We start from the raw sequence: 18,532 nt of genomic DNA on the forward strand, positions 1-18,532 counted from the left end.
TGTCACCTGGTGGTTCTTCTGATCCTCTTACAAGGTGTAACAAAAACCAAGAAACATACATAGCTAGTCACAAGTAAAAAATCAACCTGCTCAACTTTGTGAAGGTGACAATCGCTTAATCATCTTCTGGCCTTCTTTGTGCAGTCATGTGATTGCACAACTGCAACGTCAACCTATCTTATTGAGCATTTCACAGGTCTAGACGTCACCTGTTCATTGGAGCCTGTATGATGGTTATTCTTGTGATACACATAACCCTGTAACATGCACATTCAAGTAAAACGATGATCCTTAAACCCCTTCCTCCAACTCTCTCAAGTGTGCATGTAAAACCAACCTCAAAGTAGCTCTGCTAAATACAGCAACACCATCATAAATCAGCTCCTGTGAGTGCACTGAGACTGTCACAAAAAAAACAAGCAACAAACTTTTTTTGGACAAAAAAAGCACTCCAATTTATTAATCAGTCGATGGTTGTTTCCCTTCAGAGGCGTTGGGGATGGAATAGGTTTTAGCGTCAATAAAAAACAACATCTTACAATTACAAATACAAGGATTTAAATCAAAGAATTCCCATTAAAAAAAAAAATCCAGATGTGTTGGATGAGTAGCTTTGTATCTCTCTGCCATGCGTGCTCTGCTCTACAGCAGGCCTTGTCTCTTCAGATCCTCGTAGGTCTTCTTGTTGACCACATTTCCACTGGAGTCTTCGTACTCCTCCTGATAAAACACACACACACACACACACACACACACACAGGTGTTTAACAGGCTCAGCAGACCACTACTAGATAACAGCTTGGCTCCTCTCATCATGTTACTCCCAACGTTGCAGTCGTGACCGAGCGGGGGCTACGTGCTGTTGTAAGGTCACGGTGTGAGCGCTCCTCCACTCACCTCTGTGTCCGGCTGCCATCTCTCTGATGCCTTCTGGGACTTCAGCTTGGCCCACACTGGTGTCAAAACACAAGACGTTGTCAGCGTTATGCAAATGACCATTTGATCCCTGAACCCTGACCACGCAATTATTAGTAGGTATTTTAACAGACAGCTCGCTGAACGTGTTGCTGAGCCCGAGTCGTGGTACTTACAGGAGACGGCGTCCTCGATCTGGGTGACGTTGGCGAAGTGAGCCGTGTTGGGGATGCCCAGGCACCGCATGCCGTGGGCGTGACGCCATTCCTAAAAATAAACAAAGAGAGTGAACAACACATCCGGGAAGCGTGTCAACACTTTCTGCTTCCTGATGCCAGAATAAGGACTTCCTGAACAGAGAATAGCACGAGAGGAGGAGGACGCACTGACATTTGTATCACATTGAACAGGAAATACGTACGGCAAAGTGCCTCTGGAAGGCCTTGGGCCCTCTGTAGGTGTAGTTTCCACAGATCTCGCAGTTGTAGTTGATGTTCAGGCCGTGGAGTTTGTACAACCAGTAGGGTATGGGCTGCGGAGAGGGACAGACACACCAAAGTCATCTACTGTCAGCGAATAGAGATGAGCCTAAGACGATCGTTTTGAGTCGATTCAACGTTTTGAAAAGCCAGTTCCGAGCGAGGCGTCGGACCTTGCCGTCCCAGCCCAGCGGCAGGTTCTTGGGGTTGTAGATGATCTCGTTGTCCTCGTCCTCGCTCTCACTCTCGCTGAGCTGCTCCTCCTCCTCCTCCTCCCTCTCCTCCCCCGTCCTGGCTTGCTTCCTCTGGACGTTCTCGTGGGTCAGCTGCCTTTGCTCCTGAGGGGTCACGCAAGAACACATCAGCCGGACACCGAACCAATGCGGTACTGGCAGCAATGCAGAGGACCGTGTCGCATGCCATGAAGAGTCAACCAGGAGACTATTCAGATAAAGAAGCACATCCAGCCGTATTCACTCACCCCGAGGGTTTCCACATACTCATAAATCTGAGACTCCAGGAAGGCTATCTCTTTGTTGCGCTCGGTGTCTCTGCAGATAAGGGAACATTTGATAATCATGGTGATGCATGTTGTGAAAAAGACACACAAAGCATCTTATGTGGGTGTGGGGTTAGGAGTACATACTTTTTGGGTCCTTTAGATTTGGGGTTCTTGGCAAACAGGGAGGGATCCAGGGACTCCAGGGATTTGCCCTTGGTGCTGAACAGCCGCTGAGCTCTCTCCTCCAAAGTTCTGCGGGTCATAGATGTGACCAAAACATCTGCGGTGTTAGCCGTAAGTCAAAACTTTCCCTGTCCATCATTTGTCATGGTCCATACAGTGTCCAGTGACAATACGTACCCGCCACACTTCAGTCCTAGGGCCATGAGAGCAGACTTCAACCTGTCCAAACCCAGGGAGGCCAACTCCTATGAGACAGAGAGAGAGAGAGAGAGAGAGAGAGAGAGAGAGAGAGAGAGAGTCAGAGAGAGAGAGAGAGAGAGAGAGAGAGAGAGAGAGAGAGAGACAGTGAGAGTGAATGATACAGACCGTGGAGTCCGTGGAGTGGTGTGAGCCCCACATGGTTCCTTACCTCCCAGGAAGAGAAAGCAGAGAGGTCCAGATGGGCTCCGGCGTGGGTCAACGCGCTGCTCGTCTCTTTCTACGGCACAGCGGAGGGGGGGGGGGGGGGACAGGCCCAGTTAGATTTCAATATATGGAGATTCGACGGCCACGGAGGCCGCGGGATCAGCATGGCTTGACCTCAGGACTCACCGGCCAGCCTGGGAAGGTGCCGTTCTCCCACTTCTTCTCAAACTCGCCCAGGACTTTTCCGTAGAGCTCGTTCTGGTCCAGCAGGGGCTTGACACGCTCTGTGTAGTCCTGCAGGTACTCCAGCAGCATCTCCAGGTACCTGGAGGTTTGACACGCACACCGTCAGACTGACACCGCGCTCTGCAGGCCAACGCCGTCACACATGGGCAGTGGATGCAGCAATGGAGTCAGAGCGGTGAGGGAGTCGGGCTAGTAATCAGAAGGCTGCCGGATCGATTCCCTGCCGTGCAAAATGAAGTTGTGTCCTTTTGTCCACTTCACCCTACTTGCCTCGGGGGGAATGTCCCTGTGCTTACTGTAAGTCGCTCTGGATAAGAGCGTCTGCTAAATGACTAAATGTAACTTTGGCACTTACTTCTTGTACTCTGCATTCTTCCTGTCCTTGGAGATATCGAACAGTTGATCAAACGAGGACAGGTAACTGATGTACTCCAGTTTCTGCAATTGAGAGAGAGAAGAGAGGTGAGAAAGATGGAGGGTCTATCACCATAGCCAAGATGGAGAGGCAAAGAAAGAAGACTTTGAGCTGCTTCTTACATCGGAACCCTTTAGGTTGGTGAACTTTAGGTAGCAGTCATGGAGATCTAAGTAACGGCCGTAGCCTTCCTCATCTGTGAACTCCACCATGTCTGCAAATATAGAGAAGAGATCCTTATGCCATTTGTCCACTTGTGCCACTCATCGTGCTAGCATGTGTTACTGTGTTGCAGGATGTTTAATTACTCTGAGCCTCTTCTGTGGGGTTGTCTCTGGCTTTCACCAGCTCATCAAACTCCACCGACATGGGTACACAGATCTGTAACAACAACAACAACTTTCTCAGCAAAGCCTACAAAATATATAAATTGACAGACTAAGCTTAACAATGACGAGCATGACATAAATGCTCATGCATTAATGACGAGCATGACATAAATGCTGAGTCAGGTGGCTGAGCGGTTAGGGAATCGGGCTAGTAATCTGAAGGTCGCCAGTTCGATTCCAGGCCGCGCCAAATTAAGTTGTGTCCTTGGGCAAGGCACTTCTCCCTACTTGCCTGGGGGGAATGTCCCTGTACTTACTGTAAGTTGTTCTGAATACGAGTGTCTGCTAAATGACTAAATGTAAATGAGATACCTCATTGGGATGTTTCCTGTGGAATTCCTTGATCTGTTTGAGTCTGTTGTAGAATTCGGCGAATTCGTTCGGTCCAGAAATGGCGTTTAGTTCATCCTTTCTCATTCTGTAATGAGATGTGACTTTCAGACTTCTGTAGTTAAACCATGCATGAGTGGCAAAACTCGCTACAACCGAATGACTTACCCATCTTTGTCGTCATACGAGTCTCGGAGATTTTGGCTCACTTCCATGTATCTCTGCACGGGTGACAAACAAGTAACTTCAAACACTGCATTTGATTGTCAATTACATGTTTCCTTAAAGTACAGTAGAGAAAAAACGTTAGCAAACGTTACTTACATCTAACATCGCTCTGGTTCGATGATCTGAGTTAATCTGATCGCGTAACTGTATGGGGACAATAAACAGGTGAATGCAACTACTGTTGTAGTTGAACACGTAAATGCTACATTATTATATTATTATGATATGTTTAGCTAAACTACTTTTGGGAACGCAGGTAGCACTAGCTATCTGGTTAAAGCAACTAGTAATGTATCTTATTAGTGCGAGCTAACTAGCTAGCTTCTGGTGCTACAATACCGTAGTTTTCTTATGCAACATTTCTTTTGTTTTGGCGTCCATAAGTCTCTCTTTCTCTTCATGGTAGCGCCGTTGTTGTTCTAGAATAGTTTCCATTGTTGTAATCTAATAGCCAAATTCCGAAATAATTCGAACTTGAAGCAGAAGATAACAGAGAACAAATAACTGCGGCACAGTTTGTTTTCAATGGCGCATGTTAGCTACGTTGTAGAGGAAGTAGGTTCGCGCACTCCTTTGGGCCCGCTTCTTTTTCCCAGGGAAACATGTACAAAACATAATGTTCCGTGTGAACTTAGTTCTGCGTTAAAATGAGACGCAGCAAATAGTTTCAGATCGGTTTTCTGATGCGACGAGACGTAACCTAATGACAGACCCCTTTGCCATACATACGTTTAGCAATTATTCGACATTCACGCTAAAATGTGGGAAATACAGTTCTTTACTGTATTATTTCATTAAAGCTGGTGTTTGATTAACTGGTTGAGAAAAGCTGTCTGATGTTCTGAAGTAGGCTCTTCCATGATTAAACAAGATTCATGTGCATTCTAGATCCTTAACGTTTTATTTAAACTCGTTCATAGAGTCTGAGAAGAAAGAACAACGCAACAAACTATTTTTATGAGACATGCTTCATCTATACGGCACCACTCGCGCGCACTCGCGTAGAGCGCGCACAGAGGCGGTCTAGCAGTCTACATTCTCTCGCAGTTGCAGAGCGGAGAACCGAAGGGAACAGGGAACCAGAACAAACGGCCCAGAATTCACGGAATACACTTCGGGAGGTGATAGCACGTTTGTTTGTATCGCCTACCGCGTGTCAAATATTCGGAAGGTATGTTTACTTTTCTTATATTTTGGAAGTGTAGATCGAAAGTAATGGCTAAAGAGTCGATGCCCCGAGAGAACGTTATCCTCATAGAGGGGGTGTGGGGGTAGATCATTCAGTCTTTGTGCAGTGACGAGGTGGTCACCAAAGGCTCTCAGTAAGATCAAACCATAAAGAGCGAACGATTTTCTGGGCTTTATCCTCTTGGTGTTATTTATTTGGACTCTGGTTAGAACCTAATCTGTTTCGCTCCTCGCAGAGACCATAGCAGGGTTCTCCGATTACCTCCGGGGTGCTGAATTTTAGGCCTCTTTCAATTATGGGTGCAAGGGAACTGTACGGCTGTTCTGCCATAAACGCAGGCTGGGATTATACATTTTGACAGGTCCGCGTGACGAGAGATTATTTACACAATAAACGAAACACAACATGCCCACATTGTTGTTAAACGCAGATTTTACCGCCTTAACTTTTTGACAGTTGTTTTTATAACATCTTGTCCTTGAGTGGCGGGTTTGGTTACGAAGTAGCCTAACTAGTAGTGGATGTTGCTACAACATTTTGATCACGTCTCCCCGATATTTAACTAGTTAACCAAAACTGTGATCAAACAATAAGCAATTAGTATACCCGAATGATGTTGGAAAACAAAAAGCATGCCAATTATTTAGGCTAACTCACTATCGCAGATATCTTTCATAGATATGTATTTTTGCAAACTCGTGTAAAACTGCTTTTTTTGCTGTTAAAGACTAAGGAATGCGCCTTCCCATTTCCGCCCAAATCGTGTTGACCACTGTAAATCGTCACCCGTTGGTGGTTGGACATCGTTTTCTTTTAACAACCCCGAATACAATTTAGCAGTTCACCTTGCGGATCATTGATGGGGTAATTTAATTTCCCCAACGTCACCTTTCAGACTGGGCTTTGATTATGTAGCTTTGTGTAGAGGTGCCCATGGGGATACTGCACCTTGTTTAGTAAGATGACCTTTTCAGAGTCTTTGAGGGTAGCCAGATTCATTATAGTTGGCTCTGTCTAGTGTTTTCCTGTCCTTCCAACAGAATAGCACAGACATCTGGAGGTAATAGTTAGGCTGCCCATTTCAAAGAACCTGATTGTAAGTTGCAAACCTTCCTCTGGCGACCGTGTGTGCGCTCATTTACGTTTGTGTGCTTTTTGTCTTCCTGTGTTGGTGCGCATGTAACCACACCTGTGTGTGTGCCCCTGTGTGTGTGCCCCTGTGTGTGTGCCCCTGTGTGTGTGTATGGCCTGTGTGTGTGTGCCCCTGTGTGTGTGTGTGGCCTGTGTGTGTGTGTGTGTGTTGCAGCAGAGCCAGGATGTCCAGCGAGGTGCCGCCGAGGCCAGACGACAGTCCCAACACCAGCGGGGGCAGCTCGGACGCTGAGCAGAGAGAAGCCCCCCCAGCTGAGCAGCAGGCCCTGGAGAGGGACCAGACCCAGCCCAAGAAGAAGGAGGCCAAGATATCCAGCAAGACTGCTGCCAAGCTCTCCACCAGTGCCAAAAGGTACACCTGCCTACTGTTTGTCATAGACTGTAGTCATTTACATTTAGTCTTTTAGCAGACACTCTCAACCAGAGCGATTTACAGTAAGTACAGGGACATCCCCCCCCCCCCAGGCAAGTAGGGTGAAGTGCCTTGCCCAAGGACACAACGTCATTTTTGCATGGTGGGGAATCGATCCGGCAACCTTCTGATTACTAGCCCGACTCCCTCACCACTCAGCCAACTGACTCCCGTGACTCCCTGACTCCCGTGAAGTCCCTTGTCAAACACTGTCTTTCGTCTCATTTTGAAAGCGAGTTGTGTCACTTCGTGCGACTATTTAACAACCGTTTCAAAGGTGATATTAACGACTATGCATACAATCCATAACCATTCTTTAATCATGTCAAATTTGTTGAGATGCTGTTTGGGCCTTAAGCTAAGCTTAACTTGTCGGGCTATTTTAGGGTCATTGAGATCATGAAACTTAATGGGTCACTGAACGTTCAAGAGAAAACAAGTATTTTCTTCTCCTTTGTATGATTGCGAGTACGCCAGCCCTGTAATCGTTCTCCTGCTCGTACTGCCTGTTTCATCGCTTTCACACGGCGGCGGCGGCACGCAAATTGTGCCACCTCAGGAGAAAAAAAAAGAAAATCACACAGCCGACAAAATTACACGGCATGCACTCGACAGAGAATGACTCTATAACTGTGCTGATTGTACCACCAGACCCCCCACCCCCCTTGTAAAAAAAAAAAGGTATATTCCTCCTTCAGTGAGCAAGGCACTGTTGCCCCCCTCCTCCACCCCTACCTCATCATAACCAGTAATAACAACACAAGTGAGAAGGAGGTTTGTGCTGTTGTTGCCGTCACGTGCCCCTGCCCCCCACACCCCTGCCCCCCACACCCCTGGCCCACGCTCCCCTGCCCCCCGCTCCCCTACCCCCCACACCACTGCCCCACGCGCCCCTTCCCCCCACACCCCTGCCCCCCACGCGCCCCTGCCCCCCACACCCCTGCCCCCCACACCCCTGCCCCCCGCACCCCTGCCCCACGCGCCCCTGCCCCACGCGCCCCTGCCCCACGCGCCCCTTCCCCCCACACCCCTGCCCCCCACACCCCTGCCCCCCACACCACTGCCCCACGCGCCCCTGCCCCACGCGCCCCTGCCCCACGCGCCCCTTCCCCCCACACCCCTGCCCCCCACACCCCTGCCCCCCACACCACTGCCCCACGCGCCCCTGCCCCACGCGCCCCTTCCCCCCACACTCCTGTGGGGTGGGGTGGGGTGCAGGGGGGTGCTCGTCTGCGTCTCTCCCGTGCCCGTGCTTTCCTTTCACCACTGCGCAGTCACATAGCTGAGCCAGCATACATTTACGGCCAATGAGGGAAGCCTATTTATTTTTCTTCCATGGCAGCTCTGTAAATGTGCAAGGTTAGGATGAGAGTGGGAGTGGTCTTAGTGGTTTTCTTTCTTTTAAATAACAGTTTGGCTGTAGGCTGAAGCTGCAAGGCAACCCCCCCTCCCTCCCTCCCTCCCTCCCTCCCGCTGGTTGGGTAACTGATTGTAAAATATAGCACCTAGCTGTCGGATTCCTTGAAGGCAATCATTGGCATAGTTATGTAATGAGCACTGGCCGACTGTGAAATTTGACCCCTGCCCTCTCTGCTCACTAATCCTTTGTTTATGTTCTCTGTGTATACGCTACCAACAGGGAGCGAGAGAGAGAGAGACAGAGAGAGTTACTGCCAGGAACAGAATTAACTTGTCCATGTAGACAATATCATATCCTTATCCGGCAAGGCCTTCTGACATCAATATCAATTTCTACATGTGTAGTAAAATAGGGCACAGATTCAGCCGTGCATCTCTGTGTTGATCTTGCATGACAGCCTGCATCGCCTTATTCAATCACACCGCACAGGAGCTCATTAGAAAATCAATGAGGTATTCAGTGTGTACACTTACAGATTGATTTTACAAACAGAATGTATATAACTGGATGCCTACAAACACTGCCTGTGTGGTGTGTGTGTGTGTGTGTGTACATGCGCGTGTATTAATAACGCTGTTCCGCATTTCATTTGCAGGATTCAGAAGGAGCTGGCAGAGATAACCTTGGATCCGCCGCCCAACTGCAGGTAGGCGCCCGTCGTGGCGTGTGTTTAACCGCTGGCCCTTGTTGCTCGCTGCTGCTGTCTATTAGAGGGCGTCTCAATAGATGCCTGTGGCTGATGAATCACACAGGTAGAACATTGTGCGACGCTACAATGCTGTTTGACTCCAGCCAGGGCCCAGATGAATGAGTCTGTCTGAGAGCCAGACGGAGGAGGGGGAACCAGGGCCATAAATGAGTAAAAGAGCTGTGATGGAGCTGATTGGCAGTGTTTACAAGTGGGTTTGCTGTAGCAACAGAGCACTAGTTTGCTCCAGGCTTCCCGAGGTGGTGAAAGGCTCTCTCTCTCTCTCTCTCTCTCTCTCTCTCTCTCTCTCTCTCTCTCTCTCTCTCTCTCTCTCTCTCTCTCTCTCTCTCTCACCAACTCACAGCGTTTATTTGAACTCTCAGTTTAAATTTGGAGGAGTGCGAAGCTACAGTGCACACCCTTCGATCAAGACCTGTGGGTGTTTTCAGTGGGTGGGTGTTTTTGGTGAGTCAGATTTTGGTCACCCAAAGGCTTTCACTCTTGAGGTGATAGTGGGTGTGTGCGCGCATGTGTGTCGAGGAATGAGGGGTGAGAGACACCGGTGTTTGTCAGGGCTGTAAAGATAGAATTAGGTTTCTTCGGTCGAGAGATGTGGAATGACGGCAAATAAACATTTGCGAATGCAGTCTCTTGTCATGGTTTTGAAAGATTTCCCTCGAAGTGTCACAGTATGTTTGTTACCTCCTAGCATGAAGCAAAGCTATAGATTATCTGGATGAAGCATGCCATTATACTCCCTGACAAAAGCCCAAATAGCGGAGTGGAAAAGAGATTTCATGGTGAGACATTTGTATTGAAAATGACATCTGTATGGAAGAGAAGGGCTGAATTTGAAGGATGTCCATGCTGGAACGAGCCTTCATGACGAATGGATTCACTTCAGTAGCGGTGGCAGTTTGGCTGTTTGGGAAATAGGTGCCGGCTGCTGGAGTATACTTGAGTTGAGGGGGAGGGAGAGAGAGTAAGAATGTAACAGAGAGAGGAGGGGGGCGGAGAAAGAGAGTAAACTCTGCCTCACTTGACATCATGCCCCCATGGCAAATGTTCTTCACTCTTAACTGCCCCCACAATAGCGGTGTGGTGAGACCATAACTATGATTTATACTCACCTATTCATATGTTATGAAAATGAACCAAAATCCAAGGACTGCTGTATAGTAGAGATGGTGAATTGAGCTTGATATTGTCAGCCATGCATACTTTATAGTATTGGATAGGCCTACATGATTGGATCAATATGCTGTACAGGTATCAAAGATTGCTTTGTACTGCTCAATCATTGCTCTGCTTTGTGTGTTGGCCCTCGCTGTGCGAGTTAAAACGCTGTCTGCACAGACATGCTGCCCTCACCAGATTTGGCAGAGTTAAGCGGGCCACATTCAGAGGAGCGTCAGATGTAAGGGTTAAGAACGGTCGCTGTGATGTGACTCATTAGGCTCCAGCAGCCCCTGTAGCACCAGCTCTCCCTCTGCCCTTCCTGGCACAGAGAACCCACCCCCCCCACACACACACACACGCACACACCTGCATGGTGGGGAATCGATCCGGCAACCTTCTGATTACTAGCCCGACTCCCTCACCACTCAGCCAACTGACTCCCGTGACTCCCTGACTCCCGTGAAGTCCCTTGTCAAACACTGTCTTTCGTCTCATTTTGAAAGCGAGTTGTGTCACTTCGTGCGACTATTTAACAACCGTTTCAAAGGTGATATTAACGACTATGCATACAATCCATAACCATTCTTTAATCATGTCAAATTTGTTGAGATGCTGTTTGGGCCTTAAGCTAAGCTTAACTTGTCGGGCTATTTTAGGGTCATTGAGATCATGAAACTTAATGGGTCACTGAACGTTCAAGAGAAAACAAGTATTTTCTTCTCCTTTGTATGATTGCGAGTACGCCAGCCCTGTAATCGTTCTCCTGCTCGTACTGCCTGTTTCATCGCTTTCACACGGCGGCGGCGGCACGCAAATTGTGCCACCTCAGGAGAAAGAAAAAGAAAATCACACAGCCGACAAAATTACACGGCATGCACTCGACAGAGAATGACTCTATAACTGTGCTGATTGTACCACCAGACCCCCCACCCCCCTTGTAAAAAAGGTATATTCCTCCTTCAGTGAGCAAGGCACTGTTGCCCCCCCTCCTCCACCCCTACCTCATCATAACCAGTAATAACAACACAAGTGAGAAGGAGGTTTGTGCTGTTGTTGCCGTCACGTGCCCCTGCCCCCCACACCCCTGCCCCCCACACCCCTGGCCCACGCTCCCCTGCCCCCCGCTCCCCTACCCCCCACACCACTGCCCCACGCGCCCCTTCCCCCCACACCCCTGCCCCCCACGCGCCCCTGCCCCCCACACCCCTGCCCCCCACACCCCTGCCCCCCGCACCCCTGCCCCACGCGCCCCTGCCCCACGCGCCCCTGCCCCACGCGCCCCTTCCCCCCACACCCCCCACACAGGGAGAGAGAGTAAGAATGTAACAGAGAGAGGAGGGGGGCGGAGAAAGAGAGTAAACTCTGCCTCACTTGACATCATGCCCCCATGGCAAATGTTCTTCACTCTTAACTGCCCCCACAATAGCGGTGTGGTGAGACCATAACTATGATTTATACTCACCTATTCATATGTTATGAAAATGAACCAAAATCCAAGGACTGCTGTATAGTAGAGATGGTGAATTGAGCTTGATATTGTCAGCCATGCATACTTTATAGTATTGGATAGGCCTACATGATTGGATCAATATGCTGTACAGGTATCAAAGATTGCTTTGTACTGCTCAATCATTGCTCTGCTTTGTGTGTTGGCCCTCGCTGTGCGAGTTAAAACGCTGTCTGCACAGACATGCTGCCCTCACCAGATTTGGCAGAGTTAAGCGGGCCACATTCAGAGGAGCGTCAGATGTAAGGGTTAAGAACGGTCGCTGTGATGTGACTCATTAGGCTCCAGCAGCCCCTGTAGCACCAGCTCTCCCTCTGCCCTTCCTGGCACAGAGAACCCACCCCCCCCACACACACACACACGCACACACCTCCCCCTCACGTCATGATCACAGAACTCATAAACATCCCATCTCCTTATATTCTATGGTTTCCCTCCACAACAGACAGAGGAAGGTTTTTATGTCTATGTGCAGAGTAGAGAAGGGGGGGGGGTGCTCCTATCGTTTAGGATATGAGCATGTCTGCTTTTTCTAAAGGTTTGGCAACATTTTAAAGGACGCACGGCACAGTGGATATTTGGTGGAATGTGTTGGAGATATTCTTCTCTGGTTTAATCATCTTTGTCACCGTGCCAGGGAATAATTAATTGAATGTGACAAGCACTCTGGAAGGGTATGTAAATAGCCCCCACACCAGACACATTATATTACCCCGATGCTCAGTCGGCCTTTTTTCGCGCAGTGTGTGTTTTTTTTCTTAATTACCATATCCTTTCATGATAGTCCTGGCAGCGTTTTGATAAGAATCCCCCCGTTGGCTGAGGGAAACAATATGGATCCTGCGGGAGGATTGGCCACACTCTCTCTTTCTCACTCTTTTTGACTCTCTTTTCTATCTCTCTCCCCCCTTCTCTTTCTTTCTTTATTTCTTTCTCTATCTCCATTTCTATCTCTCTTTCTCTTCCTCCCTACCTCTCCCTCTGTCTCTCTCCACACCTCTCACTCTTCCTTAGTCTTTCCACACCTATCTCTGTCTCCCTGTCTCTCTCTCTCTCTCTCTCTCTCTCTCTCTGTCTCTCTCTCTCTCACCTCCGTCTGCACCCTCTTTCCTTCTTGTCCCGTTATCTCCCCTCACTCCCAGCCTAATCCCAGGAAGATTCTGTGTTTGTGTGTTTCAGAGGCATAACTTCCAGATGAATACTAGTCAGCCTGTTCTGCTCTCCAGACAGCAGAGAGCTGAGGAAGAGAGAAGTGGTGCGTGACAGCATTCTTCAAACTCTAATTCCTCATGGTTATCATCAAGGGGGTTGATAGGATTGACTTATACATGCCACAATTTGCATTTTAGTAATTGACTCACAGTGGTTTTTCCCCTAGACTCAAGTCTAATTTGATCAGTATTCTGATGGGATGATTATCAGCCTGTGGATGATGATAAGATGACAATCATCAATGCTGAACCGCACTGAACTATCATTTACATGTCTGGGACTAGACATCCAGTGCATGAAGCAGTGGAGGGGAGATCTGCCTCCATGAACTCGCCTGCTGGTGTTGGTCTGTGATTCAGTCCTCCAGGTTATGGAGCCAACCTTTTTCTCCGGGCGAAGAGGCTGACCTTTGAGTCTTAGCCAGAACTAACGCATGACTTCCGCTGCTAAGTGTTTCACATACAGAGAGAGGATAGCCTTGGTTTTGTCACAGGGAGCACTGGCAGACAACGGCTGTTATTGGTGTGGCCTCTGGCACGCATCATATCACTCACTGATAACTGCTGTTTGTAAGAAGAGCATGTTTGTAGAAATCTCTGGTCATAGCAGCAGCACTGCCTTTCCGTCCTTTTACAAACAGGAAATTCCTTGGTATCAACATGATCGCTCTGGTCTGTTTAAGCGCCTGTGTGTATTAAAGCGTCGGTCCTGTTTCTGCATCTCATTCTAGCGTGATTGACAGTCAGGGAAAATGGGGATACTTTATGGACTTGCCTAATAGGCTGTCTGACAGCTCCTTTTCATGGTCTGTGAACTTGTTTTGCTAGAGTTTTTTTACAACTAAGACAATACAGTACGCTTATCCAAAGTGATCGATTCAGCGGCGTTGGAGTGACTCAGACCAAAGCCCTCATTGGCTACCAAACATGTTCTTCTTTTTACAAAAGAAAACCATATTTTGAGCGCTCTTGTCGGCCACCGCTGTAGCGAGAGATGAATTAAATTTGCAATTTGGAGTCAGCCATGTGGAACTGTGAGTGTTTTGATATGCCAGGCAGTCACTGTTCCAGACCATTAGGTTTTGCTAGCCAGGAGTGTGTAATGTTATGTGAAATAATCTTCATCAAACTCCAACTACCGACACAATAATATGTCCCCAAGAATCTTTTATGGCTTCATTGGTAGTCTTCTGTTGGGAGCTTGAGTGCAGCCAATCTCCTCTCCAGTCTCCACCTCCCTATCATACCCAATGAATAGCTAGAAATGTACAAGCTTCATTAATCCCCTAGGGGGAAATGGTGTAACAAAACACTCGATGCACAAATTTTACACACATTTTCCACAGAAAGCCAAACATTATCCAGTTAGCCAGTCAGTCCGTATGAACAGTGTGCAGCGTATGAACACGGTAAATGAAGTCAGTGAGTGACCAGATTGGTACCCCAGCAGCACTGCCAGTGACCCAGCTCTCTGTGAAGCATTCTAAAGTCCGATGGCCTCCGGCAGGAAGGACGTCCGACAACTGTCCCCGTGACGCCGTGGGTGTCAGTCCAGGTGCTCCGCTCTTCCACGACCACGGGTCCTCAAGTGAGTGTGAGGCCATAATGGCCTAGCCTAGCCCAGATCAGTCGAGCCTAGCCCAGCCCAGCCCAGTCCATGGTTCAAGCAAGCATATTGCCTGAGTCAGCCCAACCCAGGCTGTGGTCCCCTAGCTCAGCCTGTCGTAGCCCAGGTGGCTCGGGTGTTGTTGGTAGACGGAGCGTGGAGGTGGAGGAGAGGGGGGTGTTGATGAGGAGACATCCAGCAGGGAGGCACAGCCGTACGGTGGCCTGCCAGCTGTTCCATCCCAGCAGCCCCCGCCTGCCTCCATAGCGCCAGCCCGTCCCTCAACTGCATGGACGCACACACACACAAACACACCCGCACATGCAATAGACAGACTGTGGCATGTGCACACACCCTCATAGACTCACACACGCGTCACAAACACAGTCGAACACGCGCGCGCGCACACACATATCATCGCTTTCCCCGGACGCGTGCGTATCGTGCAATCCCTCTCGCCGCTCGCCATCATCGCCCCGGCTTACAGAGACCGGACGGGCGCAGCGTTCATGCTCAGCGAGCGTCCATCACCGTCGGAGCGGTCTGCTCTGTCGACTTTGTTCCAGTGCAAAAGACTCCGAGGTGCAGAAACGAGGATCTGTCTTCCTCCGCAGATTTGTGCAGTGATGCTCGCATGTTTTGGGGAGGCCTCAAGGGGGCAGGGGGGATGGGGAGGGGGGGGAATCAGCTCTGACGGCAGCTCATTGAGGTCAGAACCGCTGCTTGTTGATTCAATGGGATGAATCGAAAGGGAGGGGAGTTGACAGATCCGACCAGGAGGATACATTTAACTGGAAATGGAGTGTAGAGATTGATAGAAGGGGAGATGAGGTAGAGAAGGTGACATCGTGGGGGATTGGCCCATCAGCTGGACAGAAGCTGGAGAGACCAGCACACGCCGGGGGGGAGCTGACATGACAGACAGCATGACTCCCTCCTCTCTGTGTCTCCCAGCTGTGAGGGGGCTGTCTTAGTGTCTTTCTCTAGTCTCTCACCTAAGGAAGCTCTTTTTCTTTTCCACCCTGCACGCCTCCCTCCTTTTCTCTGCTGCTCTCTTTCTTTCGTCGCTCGTCTTCAGTTCGCCAGTTCGTGTCTGTGTCTTCAACTGTCCTGTCCTTGACCGTCTATCCCTCCCTCCCTCCCTCTCTCTTTCTCTCCCTCCCTCGATCCATCTTGAGTGAAAATCTCTCCTTCCACGCATGCTGGCTTTCTTTTGTCTCTCTAGCTCTCTCTCTCTCTCACCCTTCCCTCCCGCTACAATCCTACACTCTCTTCTCCCATTCTCTCGCTTTGTTCCTCTCTTTCCTTTCATTTCTCTTTCATCCCGCTCGCTCGGTCGCTCTCTCTCTCTCTCCCCCCCCCCTCCCTCCCATCCTCCATCTCTGTGTCCTCTCTCTCTCTCCCCCCCCCTCCCTCCCATCCTCCATCTCTGTGTCCTCTCTCTCTCCCCCCCCTCCCTCCCATCCTCCATCTCTGTGTCCTCTCTCTCTCTCCCCCCCCCCTCCCTCCCATCCTCCATCTCTGTGTCCTCTCTCTCTCCCCCCCCCTCCCTCCCATCCTCCATCTCTGTGTCCTCTCTCTCTCTCTCCCCCCCTCCCTCCCATCCTCCATCTCTGTGTCCTCTCTCTCTCTCCCCCCCCCCTCCCTCCCATCCTCCATCTCTGTGTCCTCTCTCTCTCCCCCCCCCTCCCATCCTCCATCTCTGTGTCCTCTCTCTCTCTCCCCCCCCCTCCCTCCCATCCTCCATCTCTGTGTCCTCTCTCCCCCCCCCCTCCCTCCCATCCTCCATCTCTGTGTCCTCTCTCTCTCCCCCCCCTCCCATCCTCCATCTCTGTGTCCTCTCTCCCCCCCCCCTCCATCTCTGTGTCCTCTCTCTCTCTCTCCCTCCCATCCTCCATCTCTGTGTCCTCTCTCTCTCTCCCCCCCCTCCCTCCCCCCTCCATCTCTGTGTCCTCTCTCCTCTGCAGTTAGCCGCAGCTGAGTGAGCCAGGCCTCCTCTACCCGCAGAGTAAACGAGGTCATCAGTGTTATTATCCGACATGCACATCATGTCTTTGTGTTAGATTAATGATTAGTGTCTCTCATCAGCTGTGCCTCCCTCCTCTGGAAATGGCTCTGCAAAATCCTTCCGCCGCGGCACACCAGACACAACACGCATACTGGTCAGATTCATGCGCACACGATCACATGCAACAACGACAAAAAAGATTGCACACAAAAATACCACTTCCTCTTTCTTGCGTGCAGAAAACCACAGCTTCGTCTGACATACAGAAACACACACCTTTGCTTCCTCCGCACAGCCCAGAGTCAAATACTGGTGAACAATCTTACAACATCCCCTCACTTCTATAAGGTTGTGTATTCTCCCGAACCTGTTGGGATACATTATTTATTTGTTTCACAAATGTGTTTATCCTGTGCACTGCGCAGCTTAAGAGGGCTCTTATCCCCCTCTAAGCAGCCTGTTCAACAGCAACACAGCTGGGTTTTATTAAATTAATTGTAAAGGCAGAGCTTAATGTAGCTTAGATGTCATACTTAGCTTTAGGATCGTTAGTACAGCTAACATCAGTGGAAACCAATATGTACCTGTTAAATCTTGTGTGTATATGTTATAGAAACTATCTTATTTGCTAGTTTGAATGACGTACCTTGAAAAACAGGAACAGGATAGAAGGAATTGTTAGAATGTGCAGTAAATAGCAGACACAAATCTAAATGACACCTCCCAACAGCACAGAGTCAGTGCCACAAAGAAAGCCTAATCAATCCTTGCTGATCCTTGTGCAGTGATTTCAGGGTGCTCCTTGCTGACCCTTGTTCAGTGAGTTCCGGATGCTTCCATCTGGTTGCAGATATAATCTGCCAAGGTGCAGGACCAACATATTTAAAAACTAATTTGTCCCTGCTGCTACTTGCCTTTTGAGTGACATTATTCAATGAAATGTTTTTTTGTGTAACTTGTAACGTGTTGATCGGTGTGTGTTGATTGGTGTGTGTTGATCGGTGTGTGTTGATTGGTGTGTGTTGATCGGTGTGTGTTGATCGGTGTGTGTTGATCGGTGTGTGTTGATCGGTGTGCGTTGATTGTTTATGATGGCTGTATTTGCTACTGGCTGTGCTACAAATTGCCGCTTGGGGATAGTTCCCTGAAATAATATAGATAAAATATGTCTGCCTGTATAAAATATAATCTTTTAGTATTATGATCTAAGTATTTTTAGACATTTATTTATATATACGTTCTAATGTGTTGTACACTATCTAGACATTTGTTTCCAATAGCTTCGTGAGGAGGCAGAGTAGATGAAGTCTGTTGTGTCAGCTCCCCTTGTTGGCCGTTTAACAGCCAATCTCCCCTGTCATCAGGGCGGTTAAACAAACAGCTGGCGAAAAAAAAAAAAAAAAAAAACAGTCCAGGGCGTCTCACTATCTGTCTGTGTTGTTACAGCTTTACTGAACTAACCAGTTGTGAGGGGTGAGATAAGGGCGCAGCCTAGAAATGCCAGCTCTGCTCCTGCCTGCATACCTTGATATTTCCTGAAAACACGTTCTAGATCCGACAGCAGGGACAGGAGGATGGTGGACTAACTGTTTTATCATTGTCCCTTCATAGGTTGACATTTGTGTTGTGGTGTCAGGCTAACTAGGTTGAGGCCTTGCTGCGTCGAGACTATAACGTTGCCTCCTCGCACTCTATCACTGTCACTGTGTTTTGATCCCGATCCATCACTTTCCAAAGAGACGGCTTCCCCCTTTCTATGGTGTTATGACGGCACCCGTGCATTAGGTTTTTGATCGATATCGAGCATTCTTTATGGCAGGGAGAGACCAAGACGTCTTTGCCCAGCTCGGTTTCTATTTGTTTCAGTTAACGTTCATGCTTGGATCGTGCCCCTTCAAACTGCCGTGGAGTTAAATCAATAGTGCCCTGAGAGCCAAGATGCATCCACCCACACAAACAATAAAACGCAATCCAGTCACGGCTTTCTTAAAATCATCCTTTAATGTCTTCCAGTCAGCAGACAAGGGCTGGGAAGCCATTGGAACGATGCATATTTCATTACTCGGGG

At 49.0% G+C, this 18,532-nt stretch overlaps 2 protein-coding genes across 3 annotated transcripts in view; one reads left to right on the forward strand and one right to left on the reverse strand.

The window, feature by feature from the left end:
• Positions 1 to 428: 428 nt before the first annotated feature.
• sf3a3 (splicing factor 3a, subunit 3) lies at positions 429 to 4,653 on the reverse strand. The gene is made up of 17 exons (XM_084696331.1): positions 4,432 to 4,653; positions 4,189 to 4,236; positions 4,033 to 4,085; positions 3,847 to 3,952; positions 3,454 to 3,526; positions 3,268 to 3,359; positions 3,086 to 3,168; positions 2,671 to 2,809; positions 2,489 to 2,557; positions 2,257 to 2,324; positions 2,041 to 2,148; positions 1,876 to 1,945; positions 1,568 to 1,732; positions 1,337 to 1,447; positions 1,092 to 1,182; positions 898 to 953; positions 429 to 720 (listed from the first exon to the last, which is right to left on the reverse strand). Exons 1-17 carry the CDS (start codon positions 4,525 to 4,527, stop codon positions 643 to 645), a joined length of 1,506 nt encoding a protein of 501 aa, XP_084552457.1. The 5' UTR covers positions 4,528 to 4,653; the 3' UTR covers positions 429 to 642.
• Positions 4,654 to 5,081: 428 nt separating this feature from the next.
• Positions 5,082 to 18,532, forward strand: part of LOC146295446 (ubiquitin-conjugating enzyme E2 E2-like) — a 29,313-nt gene continuing 15,862 nt past the window's right edge. Inside the window, exons 1-3 of one of the 2 annotated variants that reach the window (XM_084696335.1) lie at positions 5,082 to 5,263; positions 6,591 to 6,785; positions 8,861 to 8,911. In XM_084696335.1, coding sequence (XP_084552461.1) covers positions 6,598 to 6,785; positions 8,861 to 8,911 — 239 coding nt within the window. In that variant the 5' untranslated portion in view covers positions 5,082 to 5,263; positions 6,591 to 6,597. Of the gene's footprint in view, positions 5,264 to 6,587; positions 6,786 to 8,860; positions 8,912 to 18,532 lie in introns of both variants that reach the window. The other variant, XM_084696334.1, reaches the window with a different exon arrangement.

This window comes from Hypomesus nipponensis, chromosome 4 (genome assembly GCF_054491055.1).
Source record: "Hypomesus nipponensis isolate SF chromosome 4, ASM5449105v1, whole genome shotgun sequence".
NCBI classification, from domain to species: domain Eukaryota; kingdom Metazoa; phylum Chordata; class Actinopteri; order Osmeriformes; family Osmeridae; genus Hypomesus; species Hypomesus nipponensis.